Consider the following 14,669-nt stretch of genomic DNA (forward strand, 5'->3'; position numbering starts at 1 on the left):
GACATTCCGACAACAAAATCCTAGGATTTTTTCCGACGGATGTTGGCTCAAACTTGTCTTGCATACACATGGTCACACAAAGTTGTTGGAAAATCTGATCATTCTAAACGCGGTGACGTAAAACACGTACGTCGGGACTATAAACGGGGCAGTGGCCAATAGCTTTCATCTCTTTATTTATTCTGAGCATGCGTGGCACTTTGTCCGTCGGATTTGTGTACACACGATCGGAATTTCCGACAACGGATTTTGTTGTCGGAAAATTTTATCTCCTGCTCTCCAACTTTGTGTGTCGGAATATCCGATGGAAAATGTCCGATGGAGCCCACACATGGTCGGAATTTCTGACAACACGCTCCGATCGGACATTTTCCATTGGAAAATCCGACCGTGTGTACGGGGCATAAGACCTTCCCTTTTACCCATGGTAGTCTCTTCCTTCCACCTCAATGAGGCTACTGTCCTTCATTCTCTGAGTCTTGCCTCAATTTACGCATGGGGAATTTCCTTACACTGCAGTGTTAGGGCTGTCATAGTCTATTTGGCAGCCATGGGTTCTATTTGCCAGACTGAGTCCCTTTTTGTCCTCCCTTCAGGCCCTTAAAGGGGAAATCTGGCCTCTTTCTCCACAATTGCAAGGTGGATTTAACCGCTTATTTGTAGGGCCTACACGTTTAAAGTGCCCCCCTTTTTCCAATAAAGCTCATTCCACCAGGTCTGTTGGTGTTTCTTTTTAAGCATCAAGCATTGGCTTCTTACCTTCTGTTTCTTTGAGATCAGTTCTGTTTGCTATGTCACAGCCACCCTTCAGTTTATTTTATTTTTTTAGGTCTCCTTTGGTCTATGAATACAAGTCATGTACTGTATAATTAACAAGTTCTGTCTTTGACTATGCTACCAGTTATCCAGAAGCAGTCATTCTCAGAATCTCATACTACAAGGTTATAGTGAAGCAGCTGTTCCACATATTTTAGTGTAGAGGTATGCCTAAAATTTTGGCAGAGCACAGAACTCCTTTCATGTCAAAGGTAACCAAAAAGGTTTTGTCAGTTGAGAATTACCTACACACCTCAGTGTACTACATCCAAGCTGAGGGGTTGGTAAAACAGCTTAATAAAACCTTAAGTTGTGCTAAAGTAGTTGATGAGGTTGGAATAGACTTGGGCTTCCTGTTACCATACTGAATGATTTCAGTAAGGGAAGTGTCACAGTTGGCCACAGAATTTTTACATTTGAGCTTTTGTATGGTAAATCTTCCCCGTGACTCCTGGCTATCGCCTGGGAAACATGGCGGAGAGAGTGATCAAACCTATCACTCTGATGCAGGATAGGATAGAAGCAGTCATGCCCATAGGTCAGGAATATTTGCAGCATGCCTAAGAGGTGCAAGTCAAAGTTTATAACCACCCTGCTAAAATCAGAACCTTTTAACCCCAGGGACAGATTCTCAGTATTGGTGCCCACTGTAGAGAGTAGCAAGTGGCAGAAACCCCTTTAAGATCAGGGAGAAAACCTATGTCCTCTAGCAGGTATACCCACCCAGAAAGGGAAATCGCCTCTAAATATATCATGTTAAACTAATAAAACCTTGGATGAGGCTGCCTTGAATTGTGTGTTTACTGCCTTGCTATATAAAAGTGTAGAACAAACCTGCTTGAACTCTTCTGGGTATCTCTGGCTCTTGCATTGCTTACTACTGCCACTACTAATTGAGTCTGACACATGAACTGCACAGCTATAACAAGGCAAGCTTGCCTCTCCTGTAATGGTTTTGGATGGGGTCTTCTTACTGACTTCTTTCCATACTGTTTCCTTTGCACTTACCAGAACAGTTTGCCGAGCAATAATTGAGTAGCACTATGAAAATCATGGCGTATACTGCCTGAAGTGTTAATTTTGTCGACTAAAATGACTAAAACATTTTAGTCGACTAAATAAATACTATTTTAGTCGACTAAAATACGACTAAAACAATTAAGATGATTAAAACTCAAATGGCATTTTAGTCAAAAGATTAAAATGGGACTAAAACTAAAATGCCATTTTAGTCAAAAGACTAAGGCCCCTTTCACACTGGGGCGGTTTGCAGGCGTTATTGCACTAAAAATACTGCCTGCAAACCGCCCCAAAACAGCCTCCGCTGTTTGTTTAGTGTGAAAGCCCGAGGGCTTTCACACTGAAGCGGTGCGCTGGCAGGAGAAGAAAAAATCTCCTGTCAGCCGCATATTTGGAGCAGTGAAGGAGCGGTGTTTTCACCGCTCCTTCACCGCTCCTGCCTGAAATCAATGGGACAGCGTGGCAATACCGCGGCAATACCGCGGCTATAGCCATGCTATACGAGTGGATTTAACCCTTTTTCGGCCGCCAGCGGGGGGTTAGAACCGCACCGCTAGCGGCCGAATACCGTGGTAAAACAGCGCTAAAAATAGCGCTGTTTTACCGCTGACGCCCCCTACCGCCCCAGTGTGAAAGGGGCCTAAGACTAAACTAAATTGAAATTTGACTTCAAAATTTATACCTCCAATACCATAAATAATATTAGATTCTTCACTCCAGCAGTATATAATGAGGTTGGAAATTGTAGAGAAATGTTAACTTAATGCATTACAATTTAATTACACCCATTAGATTTTTGATGACTAAAATGAGTTTTAGTCGACTAAAATGTACTGGAGATTTTAGTTGACTAAAACGTAGGACATTTTAGTCGACTAAAATGTACTGGAGATTTAGTCGACTAAATATGACTAAAACACTTGTAGAAGACTAAAATGGGACTAAAACTAAAATGCCATTTTAGTCCTAAGACTAAAACTAAATCAAAATTTGCTGCCAAAATTAACACTGACTGCCTGTTGATGTATAGTGTTACAAGAAGTAATGTTCTGTGCCAAGGAAAAGATGGTGTAAAAGAGGCACAATTTGGCAAGGGCTACAGACCCTCTTTTGTTGCCTGTGACTATATAAGAATGTTTATTTACGCATTTTGCATTCTTATATACTATATATTGCAATATTTTTATACTTTTCAAATATCATCTGCTGCCTTCTCACTGCAAAGTTACTGTTTTTGTAGTCGCTTTCTGCATTTTTAGCCGTTTTTGCTTTTTTCAGTCTGTTGCGTGCACACACAGAGGCTTTTGCTGTCTCATATTGGGGAAGACTGGATATTCCTTATTCTTCTGGGCTTGGTGATGGCTCTTGTCAGCTGGGTCATGGACTTCACAATTGCAGTTTGCCTACAAGGTGAGCAGCTTGTATGTTGTCTCCATTCTTATTATCTGACTATTATTTGTGTAACCTTTTTTTCTTGATATTCAGTGTGAAGTGTGCTCCATGTATCCAGTATGTGTACAAAAAAGTATGTGGAGAATGTGGAATCCCCCCCCCCCCCCCCCCTTATCAATTACTATGTCTTGATGAGGTAGGGCTTTGAAAAATAGCTGTGTGTCTTTTAGTGGCATATTGACACATGAATTATTAGTATTCATTGTGTATCCTTAATATTGCTTGTGTTGTCTTCCCTCTGTTATTACCAATAATGAAAAATTAGATAAACATAAAACCTAGAATTGTTTTAAAATATAAATTGCAATGGTACAAAAAAATTTTCTACTTTCCTGAAGTTATCCTCCCTCTACATACAGTGCCTTTCAAAAGTATTTACCCCCTTGCATTTTTCATGTTTTGTTGCCTCACAACCTGGAATTAACATGGATTGTTTGAGGGTTTGCATCATTTAATGTACAGAACATGCCCACAACTTTGAAAATGTTTTTTTTTTTTTTTTATTGTGAAGCAAACAACAAATAGGACAAAATAACAGAAAAAGTCAATGTGCATAACTATTCACCCCCCTAAAGTTAATACTTTGTAGAGCCACCTTTTGCAGCTATCACAGCTCCAAGTCACTTTGAGATATGACTAGGCCATTCCAACACATTTACATGTTTCCCCTTAAACCACTCAAGTGTTGCTGTAGCAGTGTGTTTGGGGTCATTGTCCTGCTTGAAGGTGAACCTCCGTCCTAGCCTCAAATCACACACAGAGTGGTACAGGTTTTGCTCAAGAATATCCCTGTATTTAGCACCATCCATCTTTCCCTCAACTCTGACCAGTTTCCCCACAGCATGATGCTGCCACCACCATGTTTCACTGAGGGGATGGTGTTCTTTGGGTGATGTGATGTTTTGGGTTTGTGCCAGACATAGCGTTTTCTTTGGCCAAAAAGTTCAATTTTAGTCTCATCAGACCAGAGCACCTTCCTCCATACATTTTGGGAGTCTCCCACATGCTTTTTCGCAAACTCAAAACATGCCATTTTGTTTTTTGCTGAAAGTAATGGCTTTCTTCTGGCCATTCTGCCATAAAGCCCAACTCTGTGGAACATACGGCTTATTTTGGTCCTATGTACAGATACTCCAGTCTCTGCTGTGGAACTCTGCAGCTCCTCCAGGGTTGCTTTAGGTCTCTGTGTTGCCTCTCTGATTAATGCCCTCCTTGCCCGGTCCGTGAGTTTTGGTGTGTGGCCGTCTCTTGGCAGGTTTGCTGTTGTGCCATGTTCTTTGCATTTGGTTATGATAGATTTGATGGTGCTCCTAGGGATCATCGAAGATTGGGATATTTTTTTTTACCCTAATCCTGACTTGTACTTCTCAACAACATTGTCCCTTACTTGTTTGGAGAGTTCCTTGGTCTTCATGGCAGTTTTTGGTTAGTGGTGCCTCTTGCTTAGGTGTTGCAGCCTCTGGGGCCTTTAAAAAAGGTGTGTATATGTAATGACAGATCATGTGACACTTAGATTGCACACAAGTGGACATCATTTCACTAATTATGTGACTTCTGTAGGTAATTGGTTGAACCAGAGCTTTTTATGGGCTTCATAACAAAGGGGGTGAATACATATACACATGCCAATTATCAGTTTTTTATTTCTGAAAAATAGTTTTATGTATATATTTTTCTAATTTTACTTCACCAACTTAGACTATTGTGTTCTGATCCATCAAATATAATTCAAATAAAAAAAAAACATTGAACTAAAGGCTGTAATGTAACAAAATAGGTAAAAAGCCAAGGGGGTGAATACTTTTGTAAGGCACTGTATCATGTTTGGTCCTTCTCTGAATTCCAATGTGCAGGAAAAGCTCTTAACAGTAGCTGCAGTGACAAGCCAATGGTGGGAAACCATTTGCTTGTCACTGCATTTGCATTTTTCAAGCAAGCAGAAGGAACAGAACTGGGATATGGGCTTGCTCAACTCTGCATGTGTGACTGTTAGGCTAAATGGGCTGCCAATTGTTTTAATTGAGAAGAGTGAAGGAAGGACCAGGTTGCACACAGATTTCCTGGCTAGTCGGTAGAACCCTAATGAATAACAGGTGCTTCTGGTATCACAAGCATTCATAATCCCTTCGTAGAAGTGCTCCTAAATGGCCCATTCCTTACCCGAGCAATGAGCTGATGGCTTGGGGTAGGATTTGGGCAATGATCACATATAAGGATCTCATTGCTGAAGACTTTGTTTCACAGCTATTGGTGGTTATCTGCCAAAGTAATGACAGAGACAGATCACTATATTATCTCTTTGTAGCTGCCTGTGAAAATGGAAAATTGGTTAATGCCTTCTGGCTAGAATCATTGTAGTTATGGATCAACAAAATACCTCTGCTCATAAAGGGGGTTTTCTGTAATATGCAAAAAATAAGACCCTGAGTTCTGATCATTCGGCCTTGTCCACACCATGTGCAGAGAAGTGAGCTTTTCTCCACCTCTCTGCAAAGACACAAAGAAAACAATTGTTCTCTATGTGACCTGTTCACACCACAACACTGGTATTACATGCAGATTTTTCTGCGTGGAAATCTGCAATGTGTATGCAGTTTTCTGCGCAGAAAAAAAAACTGATATGACATCAACACTGTGGTGGGAACAGGGCACATGGAGAACAATTGTTTTCTTTATGCCTTTTCAGAGAATTTATTTCTGCGCATAAACAAAAACCTCATGTGACAGCAGTGTTGTAGTGTGAACAGAGCACATAGTAAATGTTTTTTTTTTTTTTGTTTTGTGTTCTTGCAGAGACCACCTACATAATAATAAAAATAAACACGTCTCTGCATATGGAGTGAGCAGCCCTATTCAGGTCAAATCTACATGTTTTTTCCATCAGTTCTTATGCACATATGGTATGAATGAGGCCTAGTCTTAAGTCTTAGGCTGGCCACCAGTGTGGATTTGATTTTAATCAATTTGATTTAAATCACTAGTAAAAAGGCTTGATTTAAATCAACTCAATTTTAAATCATAATTTTTAAAGAGCAACTGTCATCTCTGTCCCGCAGCAGCTCCTCCTCTGGTCCGCTGTTAACTCACCAACTGTCCCATTCACTTTAATGGGACAGCTGGTGATGCGGCAGTGACACAAGGGGAGGGACGTGGCGGCAGCATGTGAATGGATACCCGCTAACAGGAGGCGCCATGATGGATCCAAAATGATAGGTGCTCTTTAAATGTAAGGCCTTATTCTTGCTGGTCGTTAGAACTTTTAATACTTGCACACAAAATGAAGGGTTCCTATTTAGAATAAGCTGTCAGGTTAGTAAAACAGCGATATCAGAACCAATTGAATCATACTTTTTTTTAGTGTACATAGATTTGCAAAACAATGGGATAAAGCATAGCTCCCAACTGTCCCTGATTTGGAGGGACTGTCCCCGATTTGCAACAATATCCTTCTGTCTCTCTTTCCATCTCATTTGTCCCTCATTTTGGTCTGATCTATATAGTTGTATATAAAATGTACGTTTTATCTTTCAAAAAGTGTTTCCCAGTGCTAAACCTTTCAATTTCTAAATGTCTGCAATTGTAAATTCCAAATGCCAATTTTAAGGAAAAGTCGTGGTAGTAAATGCATTTGTTGTGGGTTTAACCAATGTTTTTTTTGTATAATTCTTCTTTAAGGGGGGTGTAGCAGGGTGTGTCCTATGCGTACATACATTTGCTAATAGGTGCCCCTCATTACCATCTCAGAAAGTTGGAAGGTATGGATAAAGGCATATTCCTGAACTTTGTTTTATCTCATGGTTACTGTGCCATTGTGTGAATGCATAAATGCAGTGCATGTTATCTCAGCTTGCAGAGCTTGGATTCATTGAATGAGTTTATCAAAAGTGTAACTATTGCACAATATACAGCCTCATGTTACATAACGAAGCTTAATTTCATGCTGAATAAGCTAACTTATTAATGTATTTTAAATAGAAAATGATCTTTTAGATAGATTTTTACCCCAAAAGCATTTTATTAAAGTACATTTGATTAAAAATAAAAAAAATCAATATTTTTTTTTCTTTCTTTTTTTTTTTTTTTTTTTAAATCCATTGATTTATTATCCACCCTGCTGGCCATACATGATAGTTTCTTGTTCATTTTCCATTAGTTTTACCTTTTAACTATGTAGTGCATAGGGTCGGCCTGATTGCATACAAATGGAAAGTGTTTAGGTATGACCTCATATTATATATTTTTGGTAAATCTAAAGGAAAATTGCACAAGAAAATTGTATAATGTATGTCCAGCTTTATGGTCCCAGTACAGGGGCGGGTGCATGGTTAATTTTTCCTGGGTCCCCTTTTTAAATTTCAAATAGGCTATCAAACAATTCCAATCAATAAATCCAGAGTACATTTTGAGATGTACATGCCGAACACCCCCTGCTTTGGTTTGCGCCAGAACTCTCGAACATTGCAAAAGTTCGGACCCAAACTCCCCCCCCTTCTGAACCATACCAGGCCACATGCCCTCAACATGGGGGTGCTTTGGAGCAGGGGGGCTCTGCCCCCCCCCCCACTCTAAAGCACCTTGTCCCCATGTTGATGGGGACAAGGACCTCTTTCCTACAACCCTGGGCTGTGGGGTCTGCGGGCAGGGGGCTTTTTGGAATCGGGAAGCCCCCCTTTAACAGGGGGCCCCCCAGATCCCGTCCCCCCCAGATCCCGTCCCCCCCCCATGTGAATGAATATGGGGTGCAATTCCTTTTTTAAAAATAAAAAAGAAATGTTCCCCGACGTAATTACAAGAGCGCCACCGCCAAACCTGAAAAAAAAAAAGCTAACAGTCATCCACCTGCTCCACCACCTGACATTTCTTAAATAGGTAAGGGGCAGGGCCACGTGGCACCGTGCCCATGTGACATCACCGACCCAGCAGGCACTGATCGTGATGTCACACGGGGGGGTGGGGGTGCCACCAGATGACATCGCCAGGTGGCCCTGCCCCTTACCTATTTAAGAACTGTCAGATGGCAGTTACCCTTTGTCGTGGGCGGAGCATTATTTTCTTTTTTGAGTCCGGCAGAGATGGCATGATTGACAATGGATCTAGATTGAGGGACATTGTTTTTTATTTTTAAAAAAGGAATTGTCAAACTGTGTGTATTTTTTTTTTTGACATTTTTTGGTGTATGGGTAGGGGTACTCCCTACTCATTCACATGAGGGGTGGGCTGGGATCTGGGGGGCTTCCAGATTCTGATAAGGCCCCGGCCCGCAGACACCCACAACCACAGCCCAGGGTTGTACAGAAGGGGCCCTTGCCCCAAAGCACCCCCCATCCTGAGGGCATGTGGTGTTATTGTTCAGGAGGGGCGCTCACTCGTTCTCTTGTCCCCCCTCCCTTCCTGGCCTGCCGGGCTGCATGCTCACATAAAGGCCTGGTATGGATTTTGGGGGGCCCTATGCCAGGTTTTTTCTTTATTTTGGGGTGGGGTTTTACTTAAAATCCATACCAGACATCCAGCATGCCCTAATGTTGATACTGCCTTTTATAGATACATCCGGAAGTTGGGACTGCAGGATATATGGCGTCTAAGGAATCCGCTTTCTAATGAATATTCTTGCTGCTCTAGTACCTATCAGATGTTATCAAGAATAGACATGTCCCTGGGTACAGACTCAGTTCTTTCTTGGGTCTCTAATATTCAATATCTAACTAAAGGGTTATCAGACCACTCACCTATAGTAGTAACGTTAGATAAAATAAAGCCTAAAATTAGGACTAACTGGCGGGTCCCTGTTTTTTGGTTTAAAATTCAACATCAGGGGGATTCAACGAACCGGGCCCTAGCGGATTTTTTTCATATTAATAACAACTCGGCTTCACCACAGGTGGTACGGGATAACATGAAGGCCTTTTTGAGGGGACTTCTGCTTAAAGCCATAAGTGTTTATAAAAAAACTAGCTGGGAACGGGAATCCCTGTTAGCAGCTGAGGTGCAGCAGAAAGAAGCTCAGTATATTTAGGACCCCACTATCACTAATTGTGGGACTTGGAGGGATGCACAATCATCATACAGACAGGTCTCTCAGAACAAGGCCGTGCGGTCTGGCTTTTTGTCCAGCTGTTGTAGCTTTGAGGAGGGTGAAAAAACGGGCAGAATGCTATCCGTAATTGCAAAGTCTCAGGAAAATACCAAATTTATTTCAGCTATTCGTACAGCAGGGGGAGATATTTCTCAAGATCAGAATGTAATCCTATGATCTTTTGTTTCTTTCTATAGTAACCTATATCAAAATAAAACTAAACATTCCAAGACAAGACTTATGGAATTTCTAGATCCACTAAAGCTCCCTTCTTTGTCAGTAAATTCTAAAGAGGAACTTGATGCCCCCCTGACCTTAGAGGAATTGGTCAGGGCAGTATCAGAAAGCCCAAAAGATAAGATGCCGGGTACTGATGGCCTACCTTCAGAAGTATATAAACATCATGGGGAGGTTTTGCTTCCAGAACTACTGAAGCTTCTCAACCAAGCCTTGGAATCATTCAAGCTTCCAGACTCTATGATGGATGCCTGTATCATTGTATTACCAAAAACTGGAAAGGACCCTTTGGCTCCGGAATCTTACCGCCCGATATTGTTGAATTCGGACGCTAAGATTCTAGCCAGGGTTCTGGCCACAAGACTAAATAGACATATGCAGGGATTGATTTATCAAGATCAGTGTGGCTTTATCCCTACAACATCTACAGCAACTAACTTGAGGAGGCTATACTTAAATATGCGATTACCATCTGATAACCCTGGGAGGAGAGCGATTTTGTCACTCAACGCTGCAAATGCTTTCAACAGCGTTGAGTAGACATAGCTGTGGGAAGTGGACATACCTGTGCGTTCGGCCTTGGGGAAAGATTTATACGGTGGATTAAAAGGCTGTATTTTGCCCCAAGGGCCTGTATGCAAATAAATGGTATGGTATCTGAATTTTTTTCACTATACAGAGGAACTAGACAGGGATGTCCCCTGTCTCCTCTGTTATTTGCAATGGCCATCAAACCCCTGGCTGAAGCCATCCGACAATCGGAATCTATTTGTGGATTTATTAGAGGAACAAGGAATTAAAAAACCTCACTATATGCAGACGACGCTCTGCTCTTTCTTGGGGATATGGATAAATCTTTAAGATCTTTATTGGCACTTATACAAAATTTTGGTTTACTTTCTGGATATGTCATTCATTGGGATAAATCTGTTTTGCTCCCTTTAGATAACCCTAGTTTGTCCATGTTAAGAGAGGCTCCTCAGGTTAAAATTGTTTAATCATTTAAATACTTGGGAATAATGATACACTCCAAGGTAGAAAATTATTTGATAGATAATGTATCCCCTATTCTTTCTAAATTCCAACTTAAGAGCACGGCATGGACTAATCTGCCATTATCGGTGGTGGGTCGAGCAAATCTTATAAAAATGATCTGGGGCCCTCAATTATTGTATATTTTTCACAACTCACCGATATGGATACCTCTCAAATGGTTCAAAAAAATTGAATCAATTTTTCGAAGGTTACTATGGAAAGGAAAAAATCCCAGGATTAGGCTATCAATTCTCCAGAGAGAAAGGGATAGGGGCAAATTGTGGCGATACCTCAGCCCAGACTTTACTTCATAGCCGCCCAGCTTCAGCATTTTGCAGGCTGGGGAGTTGTGAACTGGGAGGACCCTATACAGGTCGTACTTCTAAGTGACAGTTCTTATTATAACCTCCTGGCCTAGTTGGAATCTGGGGCCTTTGTTTATACCTGTAAGAGCCCAACAATGTCACTCATGAATAGAGTTTGGAAGGAAATGAGGAGTATAATGAAATATAAAGGTGCCTCGGAGTATTCACCACTTTGGGGGAGTAGGCAATATAAAGTACTAGGTAAACTGGAGGGATTCGAAAGCTGGCGCTCTAAGGGCCTCCAATATATAACACAGTTGTAATCACATAATGTTCTATGCTCCTTTCAGGATTTGCAAAAATCTTTTCATTTACCCCATCATAGTGTTTTGAATACTTACAATTACGACATGCTGTCCAATATGAATTTAAAGGGGAAAAGAAAGTGATAAAACCAATGCCACTTATAACTTTATTAGCACGGATGACAGAAAAAAAAGGCTTGATCTCATCTCTATATGGTCAACTTACGAGATCATATCGAGATGAGTGTCAGTCTGGGCAGAAGAGGGTGGGAGCTAGATATAGGGGATATTTCAGATTATACTTGGCAAATAATATTAGAAAGGGTACCCCCAGTTTTACTATTATCAGCACAATGTTTGACCCAATTATTTATAATATACAGGGTATATAGAATACCGGTCAAATTATTTAAGTGGAATAGGTGTGATTCCCCGGACTGTCCACGGTGCCAAAAATCACCTGCTGATTTAATACATGTTGTGGAATTGTCCTAAACTGGCTAAATATTGGCGAGAGGTGGTGAATACAATTAATGAAACCTTTAATACATATATCCAAAAGGACCCTAAAATTTGCCTGTTGGGCTACCTTGAAGAAGAACTTATGCCCCATGAGATTCTGATACCAGTTAGCAGATTACTGTTTATGGCACGAAAGCTAATTGCCCTAAGGTGGATATCTCTGAGTGCACCTTCTTTTGAGGAATGCCGCCTTCAAGTAAACGACAATATTTTGAAGGAACCACAGATCTATTGTAACAGAGGCATACCCAATTACCTGTACAAACTGTGGAAACCATGGATTTCAGTTCCACGGCTATCCCCATCCTCACTGGCTTTCACTGATCTTTAGAAGGGTGGGCAAGCGTAGTTATGCATAGTAAATATGGTACCAGACGGAAAATGGAGTTAGAGGGTTAAATCAGTGGGTAGAGAAGAAACTACCGACTTAAGCAGCTGGAAGAGGTAACTTTTTACATAGGTACAGATACACAGAATACTATAGTGGGCAGGATATGGAACAGTCATCTGATTTGCTTGTGGTGGGTTTTTTTTTGTATGTTTATGAATATATTGTTATTTGTGGTTAAATACTTGTTAAGAGGTTTAGAGAATATATGTAAGAAAAAGAAGAAAAACTCAGAATTTGCTGTGGACTGACCATATGTAAGGTATTAGAAATAAGGAATTTATGTACAAACTGTATAAGTGACAAGTACTATATCCAATAATAATGTATTTTGGTTTGTAATGATGACAAAATTTACAATAAAGAAGTAAGAAATTAAAAAAAAAAATCCATACCAGACCCAAAGGGCCTGGTATGGATTGATGGGGGACCCCCACGCCATTTTTTTTCACATTTTTCTATTGCCGGCAATGTGTTTTCTTTTTTTTAGCTATTCACTATTAACCAGCTATTCACTATGTCCCAATTGGGCATATCTTTGCCCAAATGGGACTTAGAATACACTGTGCAGTACTCAGTGGGAGAACATCCTGCAAATTCAGGTGTTAGCCAGACATGCTATGTTCGGGCCAAACTTTTGCTCGGCTCTAACTATTCGCCCCAACTCTACCTTTTTTAAGTTCTCCTAGTGATTCTCCTAGATGTAAATCCTGTGTGTAATATTTAGTTAGGGTAGAGAATGACTGATGTTTTTCAGAAAAAAAGAAACTGTTACATTTGTTATAAGATAGTTGAAAATACACTGAGTATATACAGGTGGAGGTAGGAAGTTTATAGAGATCCTACGTTCAATATGTAATCATTTTGGCGTTGTCCAAAATTGACCCTTTAATATTGGCTATGATGGACTGCAACATTGGAGAACAAAGCAACCTTATTGAAGGACATATAGATGACAGAGAAGGAAACCGGAGTTCAGCACATACAGGAAACCTGGCATAGACAAGTCCTATGGCTCTTATGAATGACAGTCTACAGTATTGTGCATCAGTTTGAGTCACCTTCCATTTCTGTCAGCCTTTCACCACCTTTATTGCCAATGTAAAACATTGTTTGCTATTTGTTCTTTTTTCACAGCTCACAAGTGGATGTATGGAGGTTTGGAGAATAATATTTTTCTACAATACTTGGCCTGGGTTACATATCCTGTTGTCCTCATCACTTTCTCTGCAGGATTCACACAGATCATGGCGCCTCAGGCTGTGGGTATGTGCAATACTTAATTTTTGTCCTTGAGTCACAGACCGACAAGTTGTATGAAGATGTTTGTATTGAATGGCTTGAGAAAATGCAGTACAATTATTTTTTCCTTAACTTGAACGTTAAGAGTACTGTTAGTCATTTATCAATCACATTGCCTTGCAGCTTACCTTGCGCCAGCTGTTTAGTAGGGCAAAGGAAAATATAAATGTTCTGGCGCATGGAGGGTTAAAATTCAGCAAGCATGCAAATGTTTATAACGACACTTGAAATAAAAACAGGTGGCCAAACAAGTCTGTAAACTTCAATGGTCCATATATGTAGGAAAGGATGACCATGTGTATCGACTGCTGCTATCCTCAGTGATTGAGCCAACTCTGAAGAAACCAATGAAAGAAGGGAGAAGGAGGGAAGGGCGGGGAGAGAGCACTGCCTAAGTGCAGTATTGCAAAAGCTGGTTTATTACATAAGATTAAAAACACTCACAAGATAGAATGTAAAAACATGCTCATCTGTGGTGGGTGTAGTGCAGGTCTGGCCTCTCCGTTCCACAGGTACCGTGGGGACCTTCACTGGCGGTACCTACGGGACGGAGAGGCGAGACCTCTACTACACCCTCCATAGATGAGCATGTTTTTACATTCTATCTTGTGAGTGTTTTTAATCTTGTGTAATAAGCCAGCTTTTGCAATACTGCACTTAGGTGGTGCTTCCCTTTCTTTTTTCATTGTTTAGTAGGGCAGTTACCGTATATACTTGAGTATAAGTCGATCCGAGTATAAGTCAAGGCCCTAATTTACCACAAAAAAAATGGGGAAAAACTTATTGACTCGAGTATAAGACTAGGGTGGGAAATGCAGCAGTTACCGGTAAATTGCAAAAGTAAAAATAGATACCAATAATGTTTTTGAATATTTATTTCAAAGAAAAACAGTAAACTAGCTCTGTAAGTGGAAAAGAGGGTCAATAAAAACTATATGGTATCAACAATAACTTTAAAAGTACAAAAACCTTAGCTCCATTAGCAACGAAGCTAAAACACAAGAGTTAAAATCCTTCAAAACTGGATTCCTCATCATCTGTATGTCCAAACAGAGCTTCACCATTAGCTGGTGTGAGGTTATCAGCATAGACATTGTCATCATCACTGAGTCTGCAGTCATCACCGTCACTGCTGTCGTTCTCAAACAAAGCGCTGTCTTCACTGCCATCCATAGCATTACTAATGCCACATTTCTTGAAGGCGCGTTGCACCA

At 40.7% G+C, this 14,669-nt stretch overlaps 1 protein-coding gene across 3 annotated transcripts in view; it reads left to right on the plus strand.

Moving 5' to 3' along the window:
• The window catches only part of CLCN2 (chloride voltage-gated channel 2), a 571,730-nt gene that overhangs the window by 188,566 nt on the left and 368,495 nt on the right, over positions 1-14,669 (plus strand). For 2 of the 3 annotated variants that reach the window (XM_073626607.1, XM_073626608.1), the window contains exons 3-4: positions 3,115-3,246; positions 13,291-13,419. In XM_073626607.1, the coding sequence (XP_073482708.1) occupies positions 3,115-3,246; positions 13,291-13,419 (261 nt within the window). The remainder of the gene's footprint in view (positions 1-3,114; positions 3,247-13,290; positions 13,420-14,669) is intronic. The other variant, XM_073626609.1, reaches the window with a different exon arrangement.

The sequence above is a fragment of the Aquarana catesbeiana genome, linkage group LG04 (assembly GCF_042186555.1).
Source record: "Aquarana catesbeiana isolate 2022-GZ linkage group LG04, ASM4218655v1, whole genome shotgun sequence".
Lineage (NCBI taxonomy): Eukaryota > Metazoa > Chordata > Amphibia > Anura > Ranidae > Aquarana > Aquarana catesbeiana.